Source organism: Xenopus laevis, chromosome 4S (assembly GCF_017654675.1).
Source record: "Xenopus laevis strain J_2021 chromosome 4S, Xenopus_laevis_v10.1, whole genome shotgun sequence".
NCBI lineage: Eukaryota > Metazoa > Chordata > Amphibia > Anura > Pipidae > Xenopus > Xenopus laevis.
In genome coordinates this window covers 130,405,849-130,433,500 of record NC_054378.1, presented here as the reverse complement: position 1 = coordinate 130,433,500, position 27,652 = coordinate 130,405,849, and the positions used below count along the sequence as shown (strand labels likewise).

Sequence of the window (27,652 nt, the reverse complement as noted above, 5' to 3'; positions counted from 1 at the left end):
GTGCTGGTTCCCATAAAGGAGAAGGAAAGTCGTATCCCACTACTTGGGGGTGACAAATGTTAGGCACCCCAACAGATTGTATTGACTTACGTCAAACCCCGGGCTGGTGCTCCTATCAGCAGAAAACTGCACCGGCCCAGGGTTATTCCAGCCCCACTGGCTGCTTCTCTTCCGGATTCCTTCAAATTTTCCAGGGCAAACGCAGTAAACGTTTTCATTAAAGTTTAGACTTTTTGCTCTACTGCGCATGTGTCTGTGTAATGTGAGAAGCGTGATATGCACATGTGATATGTATGATATAGTCGCTCAGACAGGGAGTTGCCGAGCACTGGTGGGGGTCTTTTTTTAAGCTGGTTGGCTGGTCGGATCCCCTAGGGTGTCAAGGTCAATAGAGCGCAGGATGATAGAGCCCACACCTGTGTTTGGGGATAATATTTTTGGCCAACAGGTGCCCTTTAAAGGAGAACTAAAGCCTAACTAAAGAAGTAGGTAGAAATGTTGTACATGATGTTTTGTGCTTCTGTACCAGCCCAAGGCAACCACAGCCCTTTAGCAGTAAAGATCTGTGTCTCCAAAGATGCCCCAGTAGCTCCCCATCTTCTTTTCTGCTGATTCACTGATTCACATGCTCTGTGCTGCTGTCACTTACTGAGCTTAGGGAGCCACTCACAATATACAGTACACATAGAATAGAAATGTCACAATATAAGGCTGATTAGTAATTAATACACATAATTACTACATGGCAGCACAGAAACCAGTGCAATTAGCATCAGAATTGAATAATCAGCAAACCTGTAGCATCAGCTTATATTACAGCCAGGGAAGCTCATTTTCTGCTGGATAATTAGTGACGAGCCCTAAGCTTAGCTTCTCAACAGCCAATCAGAGCCCACTGAGCATGTGAGTGTCACAGACACTTTCCAAGATGGTGACCCCCTGTGACAAGTTTGAAGTCCTGGATCATTGCTGCTATTGACAAGCTCAAACCTTAGCCTCGTGCAATAAGTTCACTATATCAAATAGGACATTTTTAGCCACATTCATTTGTAGGGTTTAGTTCTCCTTTAATTCTTCGAGCCTCAGGGTTATATAGTTTGGTCAAAGGCAATTTCTAGAATATACTCTCCCCTTTCCTTTGGAAGAGATGAACCCCCATATCTGTGCCTGGGAGAGAGTGTTTAGTTGCACCTCGAGGCTCAGCCAATCAGAGGCCTTGGATAAAGTGACTGTTTATAAATTTAAAAAAAAAACAAGTAGTGACCAATAAGAATGAGAGATGTGTTCTCAGAGCTTTAATTGCAATACAAAATAAATGTGATTATAGAAGCGTTGGGTAATTAAAGATGGCGGCACAGGGAATGTTAAGGAATTACTTTGCGTTCTTCGCAGGAGACACCAACCCTTTCACAGCCGCCACAATGGCCTCCGTGTCGATTTCAAACATTCGGAGAAGCTCGGCGGGTTTGCCGCTCCGGGGGACGTGGGACACAGCCAAGGATTTCAGGCAAATCCCGGGGACCCCGACCACCGCAGCAGCAACCGCTTCCCCAATTCCACCTGGAAGAGATGAAAGAGCAACTCACTCTCTGATGGAAACGAAACCCCAATTTATTGTCTCTCTATGAACATCTGCAGCACATCTGTCTCACACACGTCTCTATAACACTCCCACCCCCGGCTGCAGATTGTGTCTCAGGTTTAATGATAAGGAGAAGTTCACAAGAAACAGAGTTTTACTGCGAAACATGATTTGATCAATTCTGAATTAAAGGAACAGTAACACCAAAAAAGTGTTTTAAAGGAATGACCATATAATGTAGTGTTGCCCCGCACTGGTACAACTGGTGTGTTTGCTTCAGAAACACTACTATAGTTTATATAAACAAGCTGCTGTGTAGCCATGGGGGCAGCCATTCAAGCACAGGATACACAGTAGATAACAGATAAGTACTACTATAGTTTATAGAAACAAGCTGCTGTGTAGCCATAGGGGCAGCCATTCAAGCACAGGATACACAGTAGATAACAGATAAGTACTACTATAGTTTATAGAAACAAGCTGCTGTGTAGTCATGGGGGCAGCCATTCAAGCAAAGGATACACAGTAGATAACAGATAAGTACTACTATAGTTTATAGAAACAAGCTGCTGTGTAGTCATGGGGGCAGCCATTCAAGCACAGGATACACAGTAGATAACAGATAAGTACTATTATAGTTTATAGCTGCTGTGTAGCCATGGGGGCAGCCATTCAAGCACAGGATACACAGTAGATAAAAGATAAGTACTACTATAGTTTATATAAACAAGTTGCTGTGTAGCCATGGGGCAGCCATTCAAGCACAGGATACACAGTAGATAAAAGATAAGTACTACTATAGTTTATATAAACAAGCTGCTGTGTAGCCATGGGGGCAGCCATTGAAGCACAGGATACACAGTAGATAAAAGATAAGTTATAAAGAATCCCATTGTGTATTACATAGTTTATCCGTTATCTGCTATGTAAGATATGCCTTTTCACCTTTTTTCAGCTTTGAATTGTCACCCCCAAGGCTACACAGCAGCTTGTTTATATAGAGAATTTCTGAAGCAAACACACCAGTTGTACCAGTGCAGGGCAAAATAACATTAGTTTAAGACACTTTCATTTTTTGGTGTTACTGTTCCTTTAAGAAACTTGGTTATCTGGTTACCAGGGTCCCTAAATTTGGGGGTGTGGATGGAAGAAGAGACCATTGTACTTGTACATTGATATATTATGTGTATGGGGTCACGGGGTTTAGTAACGTGGCACTTACCTTCGTGGTAATGATCCTCCACGGTTATTATCCGCCCATTGGTGGCTTTGGCATTTTCAACAATCGTCTGCTTGTCCAGGGGTTTGATGGTAAAAGGGTCGATGACCCGGATGTGGATTTTCTCTGCAGGGATGAAGCATGGAAGTGATTAGCATTAATAATAATAATAATAATAATAATCATAATTTATTCAGCGCCTCTCATATCATTTCTCTAGGTCGTTCATTTCACCAGACTGTACTTTACTGCATTACAGTAAAACAGAAACATTCATCAATACAATCATAGGCTATTGTGATGTAACTACAGTATATATCAATATTGCTATACTGTATATAGTGTATATAGGTGAGTGTATATAGGGGAGTGTATATAGGTGAGTGTATATAGGGGAGTGTATATAGGGGAGTGTGTATAAGTGAGTGTACATAGGGGACTGTACATAGGGGACTGTATATAGGGGACTGTATATAGGGGAGTGTATACAGGTGAGTGTATACAGGTGAGTGTATTTAGGTGACTGTATATAGGGGAGTGTATACAGGTGAGTGTATACAGGTGAGTGTATACAGGGGAGTGTATATAGGGGAGTGTATATAGGGGAGTGTATATAGGGGAGTGTATATAGGGGAGTGTATATAGGGGACTGTATATAGGCGGGTGTATATAGGGGAGTGTATACAGGTGAGTGTATACAGGTGAGTGTATACAGGGGAGTGTATACAGGGGAGTGTATATAGGTGAGTGTGTATCGGGGAGTGTATATAAGTGAGTGTACATAGGTGAGTGTATATAGGGGAGTGTATATAGGTGCACTGCGGATCATCTGGAAGGGTTCAACTTGATGGTCTGTTGTGTTTCAACCCAATTTAACTATGTAACGACCATTACTATATTCCTGTACCTTTCTTAAGCTGCTCAGCTGCTGCGAGGGCCTCGTGCAATGTCACACCCGCTCCGATAACTGTCACCTGATCATCTTTATTCTGCAACACCACCTGATGCACAAACCGAAAATCCATCAGATTTCACTGGGACAAGCAACGTTCATCCTCCTATAACTTCCCTGTCTGGCACCTCCTCCCATATGTATAAATACAAATATACAGAGAAGGAATGTTCTGGGCACACAATAAGCTATACCCTCATACTGTACTGTCTAAGGGAATCAATATGGCACCTCCTCCTCCCATATGTATAAATACAAAAATACAGAGAAGGAATGTTCTGGGCACACAATAAGATATACACTCATACTTTACTGTCTAAGGGAATCAATATGGCACCTCCCTCCTCCCATATGTATAAATACAAATATACAGAGAAGGAATGTTCTGGGCACACAATAAGCTATACCCTCATACTGTACTGTCTAAGGGAATCAATATGGCACCTCCTCCTCCCATATGTATAAATACAAATATACAGAGAAGGAATGTTCTGGGCACACAATAAGCTATACCCTCATACTGTACTGTCTAAGGGAATCAATATGGCACCTCCTCCTCCCATATGTATAAATACAAATATACAGAGAAGGAATGTTCTGGGCACACAATAAGCTATACCCTCATACTGTACTGTCTAAGGGAATCAATATGGCAGTTCCCTAACATCATAAACTACAGAGTGCTGATCAGCATGTGAAAGTTGCCATATATTTTGCTGACAGAAGTCGTTCCCACTGAGCAGCCTTGTTATTCACAGACCCCGTTAGTCCCACTAGGAGGAAGGACTGTGTTTCCTTTAGGACTGACCTTGGCCTGACCAATGTTGAATCCCTCGGTGCTGCTGTAGATAACGGCATTCTCTGGGCGGCTCGTTCTTATGAAACAAATCCCCTGAGTGACAGAAAAGTAGAAAATGATATTGTGGGGCTCGTTTGGTGACCCTGTGATCTGCACATGTAACTACTCCTGGTATCTAGTGAGTAGCTACAACTCCAGCAGATCAGCCATGATGCCAGACCCAACACAGGCCTCAGGGATTGGTGAGAATAATACACATTACTTCTAAACAAGGGGAGGAGCCTGATTACAGAGCTGACACACCACTGACCAATCATTAAAGGATAAGTAAACCTTGAGGGGGCTATTCTACGCACTTTTGTAATTTACATTCATTATTTATTTTGTTTTTATTCCAAGATATTAAGGGATACATGTACTGTTAATATGAATGAATTTTGTTACAACAGCGCCACCTGCTGGTCAGTTTCCCACCAGTCTGACCAGCAAGTAGTCAAGGAAGTTGTCAGGAGAAAGAAAGAGGCTGATGTTCTTCTGCTTAGGAAAGATGTGAGAAAGGTTTCTAATTTTATTCCTAAGCAGAAGAACATCAGCCTCTTTCTTTCTCCTGACAACTTCCTTGACTACTTGCTGGTCAGACTGGTGGGAAAATGACCAGCAGGTGGCGCTGTTGTAACACAATTCATTCATATTAACAGTACATGTATCCCTTAATATCTTGGAATAAAAACAAAATAAATAATGGATGTAAATTACAAAAGTGCTTAGAATTTCCCCCTCGTCAGTTTTACATTGTTATCCTTTAAACTAGGGCACAAATGATCCCACCAACAATGCAAACACCATCAGCCAATCAGCAGAATGAGAAGAGGCAGGAAGGTGGCACTTACCTTTGTGTTTGCCGCCAATTCCACCGCTTTCTCTGTAGATACGGCGTCACTTGGGTAAAACACGGTTGCGGTGGGAACCGCCCGGAACATGGCCAAGTCTTCCAGAGCCATCTGAGAGGCTCCGTCCTCCCCTGCACCAGACAAATAAATATAATTATAATTCCACTAGAGTAGAACTAATGATCTGGAGCTCAATGAGCCAAACGCAGGATTAGGAGAACCGAAAAACAACAAATAAAAATCAGACCACGCCCATCATGCTGGCCACTCCCCCGAGGGAGAGGATCTGAAATGGGGCAATATTAACAATTATCAATTTAGTATCTTTATTACATCCCAGACGCAACCCTAGCGGCAACGCAAGGTCTCCTCAATGCAAATCATTCAACTGACCACAAGGCTGCTGGAAATTTAAAGGAGAACAAAAGCTTAAAGAATTAGGCTATAAATGCTGCACCTTGTTTTTTTTTTTACCAGCCCCTTTAGCAGTGATGCCCCAAAAGTAGCTCCTCATCTTTGGGCTGGTACAGTAAGTTTAGTATTTAAACTTCAGCATTTCTAGCCCTAGTATTAATGCTTTTGTTTCCCATCTCCTCGTCTTGTTAGTGTGAGTCAGTGGCACTGCACATGCTCAGTGGGCTCTGATTGGCTGTTGAGAAGCTAAGCTTAGGGCTCGTCACTAATTATCCAGCAGAAAATGAGCTTCCCTGGCTGTAATATAAGCTGATGCTACAGGTTTGCTGATTATTCAATTCTCATGCTAATTGCACTGGTTTCTGTGCTGCCATGTAGTAATTATCTGTATTAATTACTAATCAGCCTTATATTGTGACATTTCTATTCTATGTGTACTGTATATTGTGAGTGGGTCTCTAAGCTCAGTAAGTGACAGCAGCACAGAGCATGTGAATCAGTGAATCAGCAGAAAAGAAGATGGGGAGCTACTGGGGCATCTTTGGAGAAACAGATCTTTGTTGTGGTTGCCTTGGGCTGGAGTCTAAAGGTAAAGTACATTATTTTATGTACTATAATATTTCTGTGCATGCGACGCTGTACAACCCTGACATGCCGAGAACAAATTACACGCGACTTACCTTTATTAATACTCGTGTATATCGTCTATAATAATAACATAAAACAGCACAGGATTTGATTAGCAATGGCAAGGGGGGGGGGTGTAGCTTTTTTCCCAATGCTTCCCCTCCCCCAACCAACATATTCTCCAGAATTAGGAAGTTGTGTTTTATTTGCAACATTTACAACATTTCTGCAGGACGTTTCCAAACCAATCGCAGTATTACGGACAGGGGGGCATTGCCTAAAAGCATTTCCAAAGAGCAGAGGGGGTTGCAAAATGCCAGAGGTTTGGGACGGGAAATTCTGTGCAGATTATTTGCAGCGGACGATACTGTGAGGTTTAAATGACTTTTTGTGTTGATACATCTGGGAGGGAGTTGCCATACAGTGTCCAGTATAAGGGATAAGTATAAGGGAATATCTGGATTGTTTGCACAGAATATTCATTACTATAAACTGAACATACTGCTTGGTATATCCATCTCTGTAGCTATAGCTTTGCCTTTATACTGCACTGCAAACTATATGGCAGCCCAAGTGATATGCACCATGGCAACTCCCACCTATGTGCACAAATACAAATACACCCACCTATAGAGACGCCGCAGTGTGAGCCGCACAGGTTGATGTTGCTCTCAGATATGGCCGCCATACGGATCTGGTCGAAGGCTCTGGTGAAGAACGTGGCAAAGGCGCTGGCAAAGGCCACCGTGCGGTCCCGTGTGGCACAGCCAATAGCAACGCTGACCTATAGTGAAACATACGGACAGAGTCAGAGAGACACCTTTGTGCGGCACTTTCAACCTACAACTACAACTCTCTGCAACCTACAACTCTTTGCAACCTACAACTACAACTCTCTGCAACCTACAACTACAACTCTCTGCAACCTACAACTACAACTCTCTGCAACCTACAACTACAACTCTCTGCAACCTACAATTACAACTCTTTGCAACCTACAATTACAACTCTCTGCAACCTACAACTACAACTCTTTGCAACCTACAACTACAACTCTGTGCATCCTACAACTCTCTGCAAACTACAACTACAACTCTTTGCAACCTACAATTACAACTCTCTGCAACCTACAACTACAACTCTTTGCAACCTACAATTACAACTCTCTGCAACCTACAACTAAAACTCTTTGCAACCTACAACTACAACTTTCTGCAACCTACAACTACAACTCTCTGCAACCTACAACTACAACTCTTTGCAACCTACAACTACAACTTTCTGCAACCTACAACTACAACTCTCTGCAACCTACAACTTTCTGCAACCTACAACTACAACTATCTGCAACCTACAACTACAACTCTCTGCAACCTACAACTCTCTGCAACCTTCAGTCAGGGCTGCTGCTGTCAAACTGCCTGGGACTCCGGTTCCCAAAATAACTGTCAGTCCTTCTAAAGGTCCCAGTAATAACGACATGTGCATCCCGGGCAGGACCGCCATCAGAAATCGCAGGGCCCTGTACGACAAAATTTCCTGGGCCCCCTGGGCTGTGCCCACTGCAAGCCCCACCTACAGGTCCGCCCTCCCCACCACACAGTAAAGGTGGCTAGGGTTCCCACATGTAAATAAAAAATAAAAAGTTATTGGTGGTCAGGGCCCCCCATTAAGAAATATTGGTGGCTAGGACCCCACATGAGAAAAAAAAATTGGTGGCCAAAATTGGTGGACAGGGCCCCTTAAACGTCCATGCCTTCCCGAAGTCAGCAGCTCTCAGAAAGATGGGGGGCCTGGCTAATCAATTAAGTGTGGCGTAGCCGGGGCCTCCCTTACCGTCGGGGCCCCCTACAACTCTCCCCCCTGTCCCCCCCTGATGTCTGCCCTGATCCCGGGGATAAGTCTGATAAAGCTCAGGCTTCTCCAGGCAGCAGCCCTGTAACCAGTAAGGGGCCAATCAAAGGGTAAATAATTGTATGGTGTAATTATTGCATCTTTACCATGTTCTGTTCGGCGATGTAACATTCGATGTATCGACCCGGATGCTCTTTCTTGAACAGCTCAGCAAAAGTGGAGTTTTTCGTGTCCCCGTCCAGAGCGATGACTCGGTCGCTGGCGTGGCCCAACTTGGCCAGGGCCTGACCGTAAGCTTTGCGGGTTGCGATCTGTTTGAGAAAAGGGGAGATATAACTGCCGCAGTGATACATAAAAGAACATTGTGTGAGTCATACAGCACTGTGTATCTTCTCGGCGCTATATAAATAAATGATGATGAATATAAGCGCAATAACTTCTACATCTCCACGTTATTGGCCCAGGGCTGATGTAACTGATCCGTCAGAACCTCCTGGAGACCCAATAATCAGGTTAATAAGTCACCAACTGGGTCCAGCTCAGGAGCTTTGGGCTGCGCGTGTCCTGATTCTCTTCCTATAACTTACCTACTGCACATGATTCCTCACTTACCTTCTCCCCCAACTTGTAGCCTGGGGGCGAGGGCATCTTGATGTTTTTGATGCTTATGACTGGGGCATCTTCCACGGGGAGGGTGGGGGAAAGCTTCTTCTTGCTCTGGATCTTTCCTTCAATCTCTTTAATGGACTTCTCCGCCAATTCTTTGGGGAGGGGCTTCCCATGCCAGTTCTCTTTATCCTCCACCCCTGTAACCACAAGACCAATCAGAATGTGGAAAGAGAATCACCTGACCCGCAGCATCAGGGTTGGTGCAATTGTTATAGTTGTCCATACACAGGTATTTCTGACAGTTGCCGCCTCTTACCCTTAAAGTATAAAAGTAATGGCAAGAGGAAAAAAGGGCAAATAGAACAGCCTGGACGGTATAAACAGAAAAGGCTCAAATCTGAAGAACAAAAAAAATACCCGGATGTGGATGAGGGACAAGGGCCGGCCCATGCAGAGCTGCCATCAGACAGCAAGAGAGGGTGGAGCAAAGAAGGAAAGACAGTAGAGAGGGTTCAAGAGCAATAAGTTACAGTAGGGGGTTTATGGCAAGACAGAAGGATGGTACAAGGGGTCGCTGGGGCTACACAATTGGGGTAACACTTACCTGAAATCCCTTTGCCCTTGAACGTCTTGGCAATGATGGCAGTTGGCTGGTTCTTGACATGGCACAAAGCCTTGCACAACTCTTCTACACTGTGTCCATCCACCACAAGACTGTGCCACCTAGTGGAGACATCGTGCAATGACACCCGGTCACCCAAGAGACACCCAAGTGTATGTTCCTGCCCCCCCATATATTCAACATTCCACCCTGTCCCCCGGGCACCTACCCGAAGGCTTCGCAGCGTTTCTGATAGACTTCGACTTTGTGCTGGAGAGGCGCCGGCTCGCTCTGTCCAAGACGGTTGACATCAAAGATGGCGACCAGATTGTCGAGCTTGTAAAATCCGGCAAAGGCCATCGCCTCCCACACTGACCCTTCTGAGACCTCTCCGTCCCCGAGGAGGCAGAACACCCGGTAACTGCCCAATATTCAATAAATGCCAGTTAGAACCGTCACCAAAAACCCTCAGTCTCAAGAATTAGAAGAAATCAACTCTGCAGTTGGTCTGCATGTGAGAATGTATGTGGTTCGGCAATTACGCCATTGCTGGAATGTGGAATTTAAGATTAGACCTGTTGCTAGGGTCAGTGACCCCCTGTGTTTACCAGCAGCCCTTTTAGAAACTGCTTATTATTCTGTGTTCATGTTTATTGCTATACAGAGCTGTTGGCATTAGAGGGCACACTTTATAGTAGGGATGCACCCAATCCAAAATTCAGCACGGGATTCGGCCTTTTTCAGCAGGATTCGGATTTGGCAAATCCTTCTGCCTGGCCGAACCGAATTTGCATATGCAAATTAGGGGTGGGAAGAGAAATTGCGTGACTTTTCGTCACAAAACAAGGAAGTAAAATGTTTTCCCCTTCCCACTCCTAATTTGCATATGCAAATTAGGATTCACATTCGGTTCGGTATTCGGCCGAATCTTTCGTGAACGATTCAGCCGAATCCAAAATAGTAGATTCGGTGCATCCCTACTTTATAGCTTAATTGATCTGATTCATTGTTGCCACTTATCTATCACTCAGATAAATCCTTTATTCTTACATCCCAACCTCTCCCTAGTTGCTAAGACTGTTGGGCCTAGCAACCTACTAGCAGTTCTAATTCCAGACTAGAACGTATAGAATCATAGATCATTCAGGAGTGTTTTTACCCAGCAGCTTTCCAATGCACGTCAATTAAATGCATAATGTGAATGTAATGGCTATTGATAGCAGTATTTATCCTTTTCTGCACTGCTGCTTCTGACTCTTGAAGCAATAAAGCAGAAGTCCGTTCACTTCCAGGCTTAATCAGCAAACTTCTGCTACACTGTTTCCAGAGTGAGAACCAGCAGTGCAGATACGATAATAAACAGCCAGAAAGATACTGCTTTCGACTGCAATCCTTGAATTAGGATTGTGAATGAATATATACTGGGAATTTGCTTGTGGTGCAGGCAGGAATGTTATTGGGAAGTGCAGGTTACTGGTTGGGCTAAACAAACATTAGCTGATATTGCTGATATTGCTGTAGCGGCTTCACTGATTTCTAAATGCAAATACTGGAGGGTTGAGACAGCAGGAGACTGAACTACAACCTCCAAAGTCTTGCAGAGGAGTCTGGGAGTTGTAGTTCAGCAGCCGGTGTTATAGACTGGGAAAACAGAAATGAAAGGTAATTAAAAACCAGCGGAAGATTTCCACTGTGCTCACGAGAGACCTAAGATCTAAATCCGACATATGAACCCGTATGAACATTACCTGGCTTTGTCAAAGAATTTGCCGGTGTATGCCATCCCGCAGGCTGCGCCCAGCCCCTGCCCCAACGACCCCGTAGCCACGTCCACAAACTCTTGTTTCTAAAGAATAAAAGCAAAATTCCACTTTAAAGGGGTGGTTCAACCTTAAGTTCCCTTTTACTATGTTACAGAATGGCTAATTCTAAGCAACTTTTAATTTGGCCTTATTTATTTGTTTTTTATAGTTTTTGAATTGACTTTTTATGCCTTTCAGCTTTCATATAGGGGTCGCTGACCCCATCTAAAAACAAATGCTCTGTAAGGCTACAAATGTATTGTTATTGTTACTTTTTATTCCTCCTCTTTCTATTCCGGCCTCTCCTATTCATATTCCAGTCCCTTATTCAAATCAGTGCATGGTTACTAGGGGAATTTAGATCTTAGCAACCAGATGGCTGAAATTACAAACTGGAGAGCTGCTGAATAAAAAGCTAAATAAGTAAAAAAAACACAAATAATAAAAAATGAAAACCAATTGCAAATTTTCTCGTAATTTCACTCTCTACATCATACTAACAGTTAATTTAAAGGTGAACAACCCTTTATCTAATATCTAAATATATAATGGTTAAAGCTGCCCTATGTGCTATATACACATTACTCCTGCCAGTGTATGTTGACATTAACCCCTTATCAGGTGCCACTCCTCTTATACTGATATCCCAGAGGGACCAGGAGGGAGTGTGCACCTTCAGACTAGGTAAAAGGGGTTACAAAATCTACTTATAATGTCTCATTTAGGGGTAAAGTCCAATAAATAGGCGCATTCTTCTGTAGGTTGCATCCAAAGGTGCAGTTTTTTTGCATGAAATTCCGATGCACAGACTATGGGTGCCTGGAGACCCCCGTACTTATCCCCTGCCTATTGTCACTAGAGGTATTGGACCTGTTATCCAGAATGCTTGGGAAATGGGCTTTTCCAGATAATGGAACTTTCAGTAATTTGGATCTTCATAGTCTACTAGAAAATCATATAAACATTAAATAAAGCCAATAGGCTGGTTTTGCCTCCAATAAGGATTAATTATATCTTAGTTGGGATCAAGTACAAGTTAATGTTTTATTATTACACAGAAAAAGGAAATCAGTTTTAACAATTTGGATTATTTCATTATAATGGGAGATGGCCTTTCTGTAATTTGGAGCTTTCTGAATAATGGGTTTCATAAATTCAATACCTGTATTAACATAATGATTCTTATTGCATCGGGAAGCACTTGCATCGGAGCTAATAGCTAATGAGGGTGGGAGATATAGTTCAAGTGCAGCTGGAAACTGTATTTTATTGTGTCTAAAACCTTCTCAGGAACGTTATTTTTGCTTTACTACCCTCCAGCGCTTGGCTCAGGGAGCTGGGGATCCGAGGGGTTGTGTATTAATAATATCTGAGAGAAGAACAATTTCATTGTGCAGTGAGTGAGCCGAGAATAACTCAGCGCTGATTGCGTCTCCCCAAATCTGCAAAAGACGCTGAACCCAAAATAGAAATGGTGCAACTCTAAGAATAAGGCAATTTATTTCTTCCTACAGAATTTCATTTGATGCCAAAAGTGAAAAGCCACGACCCATTATCTAATTGTCAGTGGGGCTTGTAGTTCAACAAGACCCAGCTCCAGGCTTTACCTGTGACATCAGTTTATAGACACTGGTTACTGATCTGGAGCAGCGTCTTCCATTATATATAAATGCAAAGAAGAACTATATGTGGGCACAGTAAGTTATACCCTCAATATGTCGACTTACCCCCGTGTGTATAAATAAAATACTAGGGATGCACCGAATCCAGGATTCAGTTCCGGATTCGGCCTTTTTCAGCAGAATTCGGATTCGGCCGAAGGAAGTAAAAAAAGTTTTCCCCTTCACACGATTTGGTTCAGTATTCGGCCAAATCTTTTGCGAAGGATTTGGGGGTTCGGCCAAATCCGGTGCATCCATATGAAATACAGAAAATAAACCACTATGGCAGCTCCCATAGAGTGTAAGCTTTAGGTACTAACAGGCACAGGGTGTCCTTCCAGAATGGAGTCCAGTTTCCTTAAATTCAGCAGCTCTGATTCCTGCACAAACCCGGCTTCAGCCCAAGCGGCATAGAGAATGGGGGCGGCGTGACCCTGAAACAAAAAAACATTTAATGTGGCGTTTCCCACACGTCCCATAGACACAATATAAACAGACCGGCTGCAATGGAACCAGAGGATTTCTCATCCCCTAATCTTCTAATATTCAGAGGAAGCCGCTGTGTCTGCAGAGATATTCTCACATCCCACAGGGGCCCAGTACCACATTGTAGGGCCACTCTGGTGCTGCCGGATCCAGTTAGGAGTTAATGGGATAATGTCATATCATCAGTTAATAGTGCTGATCCAGCAGAATTCTGCACTGAAATCCATTTCTCAAAAGAGCAAACAGATTTTTTTATATTCAATTTTGAAATCTGACATGGGGCTAGACATATTGTCAGTTTCCCAGCTGCCCCCAGTCATGTGACTTGTGCTCTGATAAACTTCAGTCTCTCTTTACTGCTGTACTGCAAGTTGGAGTGATATCCCCCCCTCTCCTTTCCCCCCCAGCAGCCAAACAAAAGAACAATGGGAAGGTAACCAGATAGCAGCTCCCTAACACAAGATAACAGCTGCCTGGTAGATCTAAGAACAACACTCAATAGTAAAATCCAGGTCCCACTAGACCCATTCAGTTACATTGAGTAGGAGAAACAACAGGCTGCCAGAAAGCAGTTCCATCCTAAAGTGCTGGCTCTTTCTGAAATCACATGACCAGGCAAAATGAGCTGAGATGCACCTACACACCAATATTACAACTAAATACACTTGCTGGTTCAGGAATGACATTTTATATTGTAGAGTGAATTATTTGCAGTGTAAACAGTGTCATTTAGAAATAAAAATGACATCATAAAAATCATGACAGAATCTCTTTAAGGTAGGTGATGACATAACAGGGCGGCTCACAGCCATTGGTTAGTCTCCTGTGTGGCCCTGGGCTAAAAGTTGACCATGGGGCCTATAGATCACCCTTTGTTAATGGTCACTACTCACTTAAACATTTCAGATATTAAAAACTGCCTAAAGCATCCATCCATTGATAATGTTTTTTGAATGATTTGGTGGAGAGTTAGAGCTCAGCTCTTCTGCCCAGCTCTAACACCCAAAATGGTGCTTCAGTTTATATCACACGGGTACAGGGAGGCCTTTGGGTGCCTATATACACAGAGGGGCAGTTGGAGGTTCCGGGTTCTCAGGGCAGCCAATTGTATCTTACCTTGGACATGACAAAGCGATCGTTGTTGGGGTTCCGGGGGTCCTGGGGTTTGTACTTCATGGAATGGAAAAACAGAACGGACATGATCTCTGCTGCGCTGCAACATGATGTCGGGTGCCTACAAACCAAACACACGTTATTAGCTCGTATGAAGGATACAGTATGTGGGGCTGGGTATTTGGATTGGACCCGACTGCTGACAGTTTATCTGGGCCACACCACACGCTTACTGGCAACCGACTGCATGGCCTTTACATGGGCAATATAATCCCTCCTAGATAAACAGCCTAAAAAGGGTTGTTCACCTTAAAATGAGCTTTTAGTATGATGTAGAGAGGGATATTCTGAGATAATTTGCAATTGGTTTTAATTTTTTATTATTTGTGGTTTTTGAGTTATTTAGCTTTTTATTCAGCAGCTCTCCAGTTTGCAATGTCAGAAATCTGGTTGCTATGGTCCAAATTTCCCTAGCAACCATGCATTGATTTGAATAAGAGACTGGAATATGAATAGGAGAGGCCTGAATAGAAAGACGAGGAATAAAAAGTAACAATAACAATACATTTGTAGCCTTACAGAGCATTTGTTTTTTAGATGGGGTCAGTGACCCCCATTTGAAAACTGGCGAATTATTCAAAAACTATAAAAAAGAAAAAATGAAGGCCAATGGAAAAGCTGCTTATACGAATGAGCAGACGTGTCCACAAATGCTATTAATGGGGATCAGCTTATTAAGGGAAAGTAGCGGCAATTGCACCCTGTGTGCCATGGTAACCTTCAAGATAACTTTTAGTAGTATGTTGTAGTTCTTAGCAATTTTTCAATTAGCCTTTATTTTTTTAATAGTTTTTGAATAAAACACCCGGGGGAATATTTATATACAGCAGGTGAGTAGAAGTCACTACTATTGGCTTCTCAAGTGCCAAAGTATCTGATGCTGATGTTGGACAAGTAGACGTTCCGTGCCAGTCAAGTGTTCTAGGTGTCACAAGTCTCCTCGGCACCTGCACTGGCAAGTTTTTATCTTTTTCATCTATTTGGAAACCCATCTAAGGAAGCTTTGAATAAATCAAATCTTTTGGCAGCAGCAGAAGCAAACTTGATGCAGTGGCTCCGAGGGGCCCCACCATCTCATCGCAGCATTTATGTGAATACGTTCCATGGTTCCCTCTCTGCTCATCTATAAGGTAAGAAATATTTCCAGTCTCACATCAGATTTGTTCCCTTCCTCGGGATCCTATTGAAGACTTATTGGCATGAACGATGCTTCTTGTTAAAGGGGAAGTTCAGCTTCCTAACACTTTTTTTCAGTTCAATTGTTTTCAAATTGTTCCCCAGAAATAAAGACTTTTTTTTTTCAATTATTTTCCATTTTTATAGTTATTTCAAAATCTAAGTTGGAAGTTTATGTCCCCGTCTCTGGTGTTTGAGTCTGGCAGCTCAGTAATTCAGGTGAAGATTCTGGACTGTAACTGTTTTGGAACAATAAATTAATACATTTCTCAGCAGTTTCTGTGGAATATCAGCAACTATTGTATCAATTCTAACAGCTGCCTGTAAGGACACTCAGGGATTCTGCTCAGCAGGGACAAAGATAAGAAATGTATCAACTAAATGTATTCATTTAGAACAGTTTACAGGGTCGGCGACCCCTCCCAGATCTGTTTTAGAAGGTGAAAAAGGAACTTAACACTTCAATATTAGAAAAACGGTGACACATATAAAATAGAAAGTCACATGAAAAAGTCTTTATTTCTGGGGAACTGTCTGACACTTAGGGGCAGATTTATCAAAGGTTAAAGTGAAGGTTCAAAGTTAAAAACTTCGAATTTCAAAGTAATTTTGGGGTACTTTGACCAAGCGAATAGTCCAACTTCGATTCAAAGTTGAAAATTTTTTTTTTGAAGTGTTGTCTCTTTAAAACTTCGACTTCAACCATTCGCCACCTGAAAGCTGGTGAAATGCTGTTATAGCCTATGGGGGACCTCTTAGAACCTGTATAGAGGCAATTGGGGGCGTTTGGGAGATCGAAGGTCGAAGTTAAAAAACTTCGAATCAAAATAGATGGAAATAGCGCTACTTCGACCCCAAAAAACTCCGACCACCATTCGGTTGGCCTTTTTGAATTTTCGAATGAAAAAAATTTGAAATTCAAGCTACTTTTTGTGTACTTCAACTAGGAAATATTCCAAATTCGATTTGTATTTGAAAAAAAAAATTGAAAATTAGAACATCGAAATTTATCATGTACTGTCTCTTTAAAAATTCGACTTCGACCACAAAATCTGCTGAATTGCTGTTTTAGCCTATGGGGGACCTCGTAGAACCTATTAGGAGTCAATTGGTGGACTTTTTGGGAAAAACTTCGATTCGAATTCGATCTAATTCGCTATTCCTTCGATTTGTATGATTTGGGTGAATACGGACTTGAAAGTTTTTTCAATTGGAAATTCGACCCTTGATAAATATGCCTCTTACTGGACTGAAAAAACCGTTGGAAGGTGAAAACCCCAATAAGACACAATAATGAAAGTGCTGGAGGCCGAGCCAAGTCTTATTTACTCATCATCTTCAACTGATGTTTGTGCCAATGTCTGTTCTCCACAATCCAAGGTCACTATTATTTGCCTCCGTGTAAAGCGAAAACACTGGCCAATCTCATGGCCAGAGAGACAGAACAGACATGCCGGAATGTTTATAGAATATTTATAGAATAAAACATTAGTTCTGAGATCAGGACAAACGTGTTAATTGTGTTACACAGATATTAGTAGAGGAATTCCACGTGCGAGTTTTAATCATTCCCCTCCTGCAGCCGCCATTCATACTTATCCATCTCCAACGTGTCTCCCACGCTCCTTCTTCCACCTAACGACTAACAACCTGGAACAGCGAATTATAGGAATAACTTAAATATTAATTAAAGGAGATTATTCAGCAAATCAAATCTGAGATTATAGAGTTGGCGCTCATACCTAGTCTGGGTCCTGCCAATAAAGGGTTAATCTCCCCTGTTATACACTGAGCAAAAGTGCTTGTACCCAACTCATGTAACAGCACATCATATAAACTGCTGTTGTATACACTCTCTGACCATATAAAGGCACAAGGCTGCAGGCTGAGTTATACAGGGAACTCTGAGTATCACTCATGTATTATAAGGGATAATGTACCCCCTACTGTAAATGATAAGGATATTAGAAGTCACTGAGGGGTTGTTCTGTGACCATATAAAGACACAAGGCTGCAGGCTGAGTTATACAGGGAACTCTGAGTATCACTCATGTATTATAAGGGATAATGTACCCCCTACTGTAAATGATAAGGATATTAGAAGTCACTGAGGGGTTGTTCTGTGACCATATAAAGACACAAGGCTGCAGGCTGAGTTATACAGGGAACTCTGAGTATCACTCATGTATTATAAGGGATAATGTACCCCCTACTGTAAATGATAAGGATATTAGAAGTCACTGAGGGGTTGTTCTGTGACCATATAAAGACACAAGGCTGCAGGCTGAGTTATACAGGGAACTCTGAGTATCACTCATGTATTATAAGGGATAATGTACCCCCTACTGTAAATGATAAGGATATTAGAAGTCACCGAGGGGTTGTTCTGTGACCATATAAAGGCACAAGGCTGCAGGCTGAGTTATACAGGGAACTCTGAGTATCACTCATGTATTATAAGGGATAATGTACCCCCTACTGTAAATGATAAGGATATTAGAAGTCACTGAGGGGTTGTTCTGTGACCATATAAAGACACAAGGCTGCAGGCTGAGTTATACAGGGAACTCTGAGTATCACTCATGTATTATAAGGGATAATGTACCCCCTACTGTAAATGATAAGGATATTAGAAGTCACTGAGGGGTTGTTCTGTGACCATATAAAGGCACAAGGCTGCAGGCTGAGTTATACAGGGAACTCTGAGTATCACTCATGTATTATAAGGGATAATGTACCCCCTACTGTAAATGATAAGGATATTAGAAGTCACTGAGGGGTTGTTCTGTGACCATATAAAGACACAAGGCTGCAGGCTGAGTTATACAGGGAACTCTGAGTATCACTCATGTATTATAAGGGATAATGTACCCCCTACTGTAAATGATAAGGATATTAGAAGTCACCGAGGGGTTGTTCTGTGACCATATAAAGGCACAAGGCTGCAGGCTGAGTTATACAGGGAACTCTGAGTATCACTCATGTATTATAAGGGATAATGTACCCCCTACTGTAAATGATAAGGATATTAGAAGTCACTGAGGGGTTGTTCTGTGACCATATAAAGACACAAGGCTGCAGGCTGAGTTATACAGGGAACTCTGAGTATCACTCATGTATTATAAGGGATAATGTACCCCCTACTGTAAATGATAAGGATATTAGAAGTCACTGAGGGGTTGTTCTGTGACCATATAAAGGCACAAGGCTGCAGGCTGAGTTATACAGGGAACTCTGAGTATCACTCATGTATTATAAGGGATAATGTACCCCCTACTGTAAATGATAAGGATATTAGAAGTCACTGAGGGGTTGTTCTGTGACCATATAAAGACACAAGGCTGCAGGCTGAGTTATACAGGGAACTCTGAGTATCACTCATGTATTATAAGGGATAATGTACCCCCTACTGTAAATGATAAGGATATTAGAAGTCACTGAGGGGTTGTTCTGTGACCATATAAAGGCACAAGGCTGCAGGCTGTGATTACATTGCAGTAAAAGTGAGTGTTATATCTCAGGGCTGTGGATGGATAACTAGTTGTGTGGGTTGGGATTGTGTAACTGTTCATCTTCCCATTCTGTGGTCAAACTTACAAAACAGAAATGTAACAAGAGTATTTCGCCAGGAGGTCGGATTGACTCACACAATGTGGATATTTCAGGGCAGCAGAACACTAGATGGAATACAGAGGCAGCAGTGGCTTCTGGGAGTCGTAGTACAAAACATATTCTCCAGGGCTGAGGCTTTTCCACGGTTGGAATAAAGGGACATGGGGACGTGGGAGGCAGAAAATGACAAGTCAGACTGAGTGAGATGTTTGGGTCGGACACACAGAGTCTGTTTGTTCAGTGTCAGGATCACAGATAAGGAATGAAGGGGGTGAGTCAGCACATAATAAAGATGCCCCTGTATTTATGTTACACAAGTGATCACTGGGGAGCCTGACAGTGTAACACCCTGAGATGCCCCTCACCCCCCTCTCCCTCAGCGTTGCACCTTCACCCCTTTAACAAATCAGACTCAGCAGATCTTTACACTGAAATACTAATTGGGCAGTATGTGGGGGGCACACTTTATGGCTGCATGGATATCCCTGCAGTCTGCAGTTAACTGCTAATTAGCTATGCAGGATCTTCTTACAATAATCATTGGAGATGCTGGAGGTGAAATGTAATAGCTGGAGGGCTGCAGGCTGAGATATAAATAATGGGGGAAGGTTCACGCAAGGACAAAGTTGTCTGCAAAAACACTGATAATGTTTGATCAATAGCAACCAGATGTGCACATGCTGCCTGCCAATTGGTTGCTATGGGTTACTAGACCTGGCACAAACTATTTCAAATTACATTACCCCCTTTTTATCCCAAAATTTCCATTTGACCCAGTGGAACTCCCGCCTTCCCATCTGACATGAACCTGTGACTCCCAGCAGCTCAGTGATCTCTGGAATATGTGGGGTTAATTGAAGTTCTGTTTTGGTTCTTTCCAAATAATGAGCCCAGATTTCCTATTAGAACATCCTCATTGCCCCAGCGCTGCACTTCCCTACAATGTGCAACTGCTAAACTACTTATAATAATAATAATAACAGCTTGTTCCAAATAACAGCAGCGTGGGGTCCAATTACTGAGCTTGTTCATTCTGGGGAAAAAACAAGAGTCAATTCCGGCCCTTATTTAAAGGATCAGGGCACACGATCAGATTCGGGGAAATTAGTCGCCCGGTGACAAACCTCCTCTTCTTTGGGGCGACTAATCTCCCCGAACTGCCTTCCTGTTGGCTAGAATGTAAATCTCCGACAGTATGACAGTATCGCTTCGTTTTCCGAAGTCGCCCAAAGTTTCCTCGCGAGGCAGGGGAAGGCAGTTTGGGGAGTTGCCTGAAGAAGAGGAGATCGCTGGGTGACTAAACTCCCCGAGTGTGTGCCCTGACCCTGGAGCAAATGTTGTGCTGCTGGTTAGGGCTCTTACACACGGCCGTTTTTACCTGCGTTGCGCTTTTTATTGTTCAGCCGCAGGGGAGCGCAGGAGTAGACGCAGTCAATTATTGTTAATGGGGCTGCACTGTAAGTCAACATGCTGCGTCCCAACCTGCGTCTGGCGCTTACATGAGTACGGCCCCATTAACAATAATTGACTGCGTCTACTCCTGCGCTCCCCTGCGGCTGAACGATAAAAAGCGCAACGCAGGGGAGCGCAGGTAAAAACAGCCGTATGTAAAAGCCCTTATAGTGCACTTCTCTATGAAACTCTCACTCAAATGGCTCCTTCCACACATTGTTCAGACTTTGATTCAGAAGTTGATTGAAGAGGGAAACATATAAAGAAGAGCAGAGAATGAGAGGCTGCTCAGCTAAAATCATCTCAAATGCACAGACTCAGCCAATGATCAGCTCCAGGAAGATAAAGAAGGAGTAAAGTTCCCTGTGATACTGTTACAGTTAGAAGTGACTATGTGAAGCCAAACTATCGGCAAGAAGCCCCCGCCCCATTGGTGAAAAAAAGACGTGGGCCGAAGAGCTTACAATTTGCCGAAGAACACACTGACTGGCCTAAAGAGAAATGACACAACATTTTGTGGACTGATGAAACAAGATTGTTGTTTTTGGGTGGAGGGGTCACAGACAGTTTGTCAGACGCCCCCAAACACTGAATTGAAGCCCCAGTACAGAGTGAAGCACAAACATCATGATATGGGGATGTTTCTCATACTCTGGTGTTGGGCTTATTTATTCCTTTATACCAGGGATCATGGATCAGTTTCAATCCAAATACTTGTCATGTTGCCTTATGCCCAAGAGCAAATGGTCTTGAAATGGGGGGACAACGAGCCCAAACACCCCAGTAACTGAGCAACATCTTGGTTCCACGCCAACAAGATTAACGTTATTCCCCCCTCCAACTCAATATTAGTTCCCTCATTCAAAGCAACACAAACCTCTTTCACTTGATCCAGTCAATGAGTTGGGAAAGAACAATGAGGGACTAATAGTCACTTTCTCTAAAGGAATAACACCTGGATGGAAATAAGAGCTATTGCAGATATGGGACCTGTTATCTGGAATTCTTGGATAATGGATCTTTCTGTAATTTGGATCCTCATACCTAATATCTTCTAGAAAATCATATAAACATGAAATAAAGCCAATAGGCTGGTTTTGCTCCCAATAAGGATTAATTATATCTTAGTTGGGATCAAGTACAAGCGACTGTTTTATTATTACACAGAAATCAGTTTTAAAAATGTGTATTATTTGAATATAATCTACAGTCTGGTCATTTCCCTATGGGACCAGACTGTAAATTATATCCTTATAAACGGCGCGTTCTGACGTCGGAACGCGCCGATTATAGCTTAATGCGTCAGCAGCTATCAGTGCTGCACTCTCCCTACAGCTTTCCTCCTGCTTTGTCTGCCTCACTTCCGCCTTCACGCTGCCTGCTCTCTCGCGCCTCCTATTAAGGTCGTGCTGCCTTTCCTACCTCTCCGTTCTCCATTTGTCTCCCACCCTCTGATGCTTGCTCCCTCAGTGTCTCTCTTCCTCTTCTGTTCCCCCTCCATTGCTGATCTTGCTTCGTCTGCCTCGGGCTTCCTCTTCCGCTCCTCCTCCTCCCTCTGCCCCTCCCACACCCTGTCACCGTTTGCTCCTGTTTCTTCAGCGCTCCAATCCAGGTAACTTCAATATTGCTCCGTCTGCCTCTCTCTACTGCTCCCCCCTCCTTCTTCGTCACACTCCATCACCCTGTTACTCTTTGTCTCGATCTGTTTGCTGCTCCCACCCCCCAGCTTCATACTTTAGTCTCGCTGCGTCTGTCCCTCCCACTCACGTACCTCTTGTGCCATCAATCTCCTCTCTGTTTATCTCACTCAGTTCATCTCTGGAGTTGCCCACCCCCCTGCATTTTACACCCTTCGTGCCTTTCCCCTTCTGCCACTTTTTAGCTTAAAGCCAAATGACTGCAACCATGTGGTCAGAATGCCACAGAACTTAGTTTAAAGGAGAAGAATCACACAGGGAGACAATAAAAAAAGTAAAAACACTGTAGATTATAATAGATAATGTACCCCCTACAGAAAATTATAAAGATATTAATAGTCACCTCGGAGTTATGTGACCTGTATAAAAGCACTCGGCCTGCGGCCTCGTGCTTTTATATGGTCACATAACTCCTCGGTAACATAATATCTTTATAAATTACAGTAGGGGGTACATTATCCACTATATAATGGAGCTTTCTGGATAATAGGTTTCTGGATAACGGATCACCTACCTGTCTAAGGATTTTGAGCTATTATTCACAATACAACTGTATATATATATATATATATATATATATATATATATATATATAACTTAGTGCGTTCAATAAATTTACTTCTTTACAATAAGTCCTGAGTTGTGCGGCTTCTTCTGGGGAGGATCGTATGCAACGCTATGAGGCATGCACCCAGGCTATGAAAGGACATTTATCGTGAGTGCTGGGATTTTGGGGAAGTATATATATATATATATATTTGGGAACCCCGCACCCTCTGGTCCATAGATCTGGCACTGCCCCTTTAAGTTCAGCAGGTTCTATTGAGTTCTGAGATGTCAGGAGGAAATAAAGTGATTTCTTATGGCAGTCGCAGAACGTGGCCCTGGGCATCAAGTGGAGTCACTTTGGGGTCTTGTTCTCACGGCTCATTGGATGCGACGCTGCTGCACAGACTGAAGGGGGGAAATATAACGCCCGAGGGCAGAATTCCTCTGTTTATTTTGTTATATTTGCTAAATCCGGCACAGCACATACACTCAGCAACTGTCACTTCCCAGCAGGAAAATGGGCCGCAGGCAGACTATAGGGGGGCACCGCATGATTCTCAGGCAGTTGCTGGTGAAAATAGATCAAAGATTGAGAGTCAGTCAAAGACCCTCATTCTACCAATGGACTTGGTGCCAGGGCCCTCCTGGATTTCCAGCTGATTCCGACCAATAAACTCGGCCCTGTCTCTTCCATGCGCTGCAATGTGAGGGTACAGTGCCCAAAAGTATAGAAGTAGGCTGCAGGTTGGGCAAAATTTATACTGAACTGTCAGTTCCTACCAACAACCCAACTGCTGCACTGCAGGTTCCCAGCATGACTAAATTAGCTTGCATTACCTACATTAGCATCAGGGATTTACTGATACTGTATCCTTAATAACCTGGTGGGGGGGGTTAGAAGAAGATGATGAAGATGATCAGTTCCTTGCCAGGTGGGTAAGTGCTGTATTTGTGGGTAAAACAAGGCGGGCAGAATATTTTTTACCAACCAATTCTGAGCCGGTGGCTAATGTTTTCTCTTCCTATAAAATAATCAATTGCATTTTTATCCTTCCCGGCAACTGGGAGAGGTGCAGAGTCTTTCACTGAGGCCCAAACAGCCCCCATGGGCCCTATAAATAGTGACTGCCTATAGCAACTTGCAGCCAGGGTCAGACTGGGCCGGCTCTTGTGGGACCCACTAGCCCAGACCCACCACCTCCCTTTCCTGGTCACCAAAATAAGAAAGAGACACGTGTGAGTGAGGGTGGGGCAGGGGCCCTAGAGAGGCTTTGTGATGGGGCAGGGGCCCCTGAGACAGCACCCCGGGACCCCCAATCCAGCCCTGCTTGCATCAGACCCTCATTAGCCAACCTGGGCCAAGAATCCCCTTCTTATAATCAGAGCCAATTTCCTATCCAAAGGGAACTCCACCCAAAACCTGCTTTTTGCACAATAAACGCAAATGTTATTTCTAAGCAACTTCCTCATGTGCAGACGACTGTAAAAACAGTATGTGCCTTTCTTTCTGTTCTGTGCTTCTAACTCTTGAAACAGTGTAGCAGAAGTCAGAACCAGCAGTGTATTGCAGAATAAAAATGAATGCCTTAGAATAAAGTGTCCTTTTTATTGTGCAAACAGTTTTTGGATGGAGTTCCCCTTTAACATATATCAGATAATAGGTTATCAGACACCGCTAGCCCTGGTTATTATGTTCTAATGTAAATACGGGTATGGGACCTGTTATACAGAATGCTCCGGACCTGGGGTTTTCTGGAATAACAGATCTTTCTATAATTTGGATCTTCATACCTTAAATCTACTAGAAAATCATGTAAACATTAAATAAACCCAATAGGCTGGTTTTGCCTCCAATAAGGATTAATTATATCTTAGTTGGGATCAAGAACAAGCGACTGTTTTATTATTACACAGAAAAAAATGTGGATTATTTGAATAAAATTGAGTCTATGGGAGACAACCTTTCAGTAATTCATAGGGGACTCCCCACAAGGGTCTCCAAACAAGACTGCAAATGCTCAAAGTAATGGATAGCACACCCAATATCAAGAAAATAAAAGAAAAATTTATTACAAAAAAATAAAGAAAATACAAAAAAATTATACAAAAATAATAAAGAAACAAAGAGCCCAACGCGTTTCGACCTTAAGGGTCTTCCTCAGGGGCACAAATACATTTTTTTTTGTCTTTTTTGTCTATTTGTGCCCCTGAGGAAGACCCTTAAGGTCGAAACGCGTTGGGCTCTTTGTTTCTTTATTATTTTTGTATAATTTTTTTGTATTTTCTTTATTTTTTTGTAATAAATTTTTCTTTTATTTTCTTGATATTGGGTGTGCTATCCATTACTTTGAGCATTTGTAATCACACATTTTAAGCTGGCAATATATATCTGACACTGAACAGAACCCACACAGAATAAACATACACAGAGTGTTCGGGGCAGAACCGAGCCCAGAACTCCCAGCGCTGTTGGGCTGCAATGCTGAACCCCGCCGGGCCCCCAGTATCTTTGCAAGATGAGAAATAATGTCGATTTTATCATTTATTCACAAGAGATCAGTGATGTGAAGCCCAGATGCTGGGATGGGAAGATGGAGGAAACTGCAGTTTCAGACATGTCTGCGTCTCCCCCTTTTTATTGATATTTGCAGTTACCCTTTAACCTGAGATGTGGCAATGAGACGGTCTTGCAATTGCGTAACTGCCGTAAGGAATCAGAGTTCTGCCCTCGACAGGGGCCCAGGGTTACGGGGCCACACAGGTTCTGCAGTGTGAAATATTGATGATATAGGGCTGTAGCCACAATACCAGTGTCAGACCAGAGCACATGGGCATGAAGGGACATTTACAGACTGATACCAACAAGAGGTGGCCCCTGGGGGCCCAGATTTAGGCTTACTGGGGGTGACTGATACACATACGGCTCCCAGGAGGTTCTGCAGCATCTCTGCCCCAGGGGCTTTATTATAGAAATACAAGATTCCCACTCAGACTGGGGCCCAGCTTGGAAGTTATAGGTTTTGTTCCCCTTTAAATTAACTGTTAGTAGGATGTAGAGAGGGATATTCTGAGACAATTTGCAATTGGTTTTCATTTTTTATTATTTGTGGTTTTAGACTTATTTAGCTTTTTATTCAGCATCTCTCCAGTTTGTAATTTCAGCCATCTGGTTGCTAGGTTCCAAATCCCCCTAGCAACCATGCATTGATTTGAATAAGAGACTGGAATATGAATAGGAGAGGCCTGAATAGAAAGATGAGGAATAAAAAGTAGCAATAACAACACATTTGTAGCCTTACAGAGCATTTGTTTTTTAGATGGGGTCAGTGACCCTCCTTTGAAAACTGGAAAGAGTCAGAAGAAGAAGGCAAATAATTAAAAAACTATAAAAAAATAAATAATTATTGAATAAACGATTGAAAAGTTGCTTCAATTAGTTATTGTATAACACAGTAAAAGTTAATGTAAATCTCCCCTTTAAGGTTAAAGATTTGGGGCTGGAACCTCATTTGTAATGTTGGATATTGGGGGGCTGCTGACATTATATCTCCATATACCCCGGGGCTTTACAGCAAAGGGCAGTTAATAGTTTTTAAATGATTGGCCTTCTTCTTCATTTGACTCTTTCCAGCTTTCAAATAGGGGGGTCACTGACCCCATCCAAAAAACAAATGCTCTGTAAGGCTACAAATGTATTGTTATTGCTACTTTTTATTCCTCATCTTTCTATTCAGGCCTCTCCTATTCATATTCCAGTCTCTTATTCAAATCAGTGCATGGTTGTTAGGGGAATTCGGACCCTAGCAACCAGATGGCTGAAACTGAAAACTGAAGAGCTGCTGAATAAAAAGCTAAATAAGTCAAAATCCACAAATAATAAAAAATGAAGATCAATTGCAAAGTCTCAGAATATCACTCTCTACATCATACTAACTATTAATTTAAAGGGGAACAAGACATATTAGGAGAGACAGCAATTGAATTCCAGTAGTATTGTGTCAGGGCGCAGGAGGCCAGTAATTAGTAGAAGTGACAAGGGAAGGGGGTTCTACACTTAGGAGAAGAAGGAGCAGGAGGGCAGCCCCATTAATAGCGAGACTGGGGCACAACAAGCAAATGAATGGGAGGCAGGAGTAGGGGGCGAGGGAATGGGCACGTGACACAGCACTAGAGGGAACTGCTGGCAGAGTTTTGGGATAACATCTCCCCCCCCCATACGAGCTGCAGGTGGTACATCCTATAAGTATATATATGAGCCCTGACCGCTTACCCAGATCCCGCCGCTGTGGTGGAATTGATGGAGAGAACTCGCAGCCGATTGGCCGTGTCCCTCAGAGACTGGAGGGTCTGCTGGTCGGGCTTGTGGTACTCAGCCATGGGATCAGCGCAGTTGCTGCGGGATAATGAGCGTGGAATCCGGGCAGCTGCTGGAGCTCTGGGGCCTGTGACAGGTGGGAGAGAGGCTGCGGACTTTACTGGGCACTGCCTGAGGGGAGT

The 27,652-nt window shown here is 43.0% G+C and overlaps 1 protein-coding gene across 1 annotated transcript; it reads right to left on the bottom strand.

Moving 5' to 3' along the window:
- Positions 1 to 1,280: 1,280 nt before the first annotated feature.
- tkt.S (transketolase S homeolog) lies at positions 1,281 to 27,652 on the bottom strand. Its single transcript, XM_018240926.2, has 14 exons — positions 27,426 to 27,652; positions 14,613 to 14,730; positions 13,331 to 13,444; positions 11,296 to 11,393; positions 9,777 to 9,968; positions 9,551 to 9,669; positions 8,950 to 9,143; positions 8,484 to 8,648; positions 7,111 to 7,267; positions 5,443 to 5,573; positions 4,562 to 4,645; positions 3,709 to 3,802; positions 2,805 to 2,927; positions 1,281 to 1,560 (listed from the first exon to the last, which is right to left on the bottom strand). The coding sequence occupies exons 1-14, from the start codon at positions 27,530 to 27,532 to the stop codon at positions 1,373 to 1,375; spliced, it is 1,884 nt and encodes a 627-aa protein (XP_018096415.1). The 5' UTR covers positions 27,533 to 27,652; the 3' UTR covers positions 1,281 to 1,372.

Excerpts from the sequence above, each read along its gene's own strand:
- tkt.S (XM_018240926.2), bottom strand. The coding sequence starts at position 27,532 with ATGGCTGAGTACCACAAGCCCGACCAGCAGACCCTCCAGTCTCTGAGG. Across the intron at positions 9,144-9,550 it reads CAAGGGCAAAGGGATTTCAG|GGGTGGAGGATAAAGAGAAC; the intron begins GTAAGTGTTACC and ends TTGTGGTTACAG. Across the intron at positions 4,646-5,442 it reads AATTGGCGGCAAACACAAAG|GGGATTTGTTTCATAAGAAC; the intron begins GTAAGTGCCACC and ends TCTGTCACTCAG.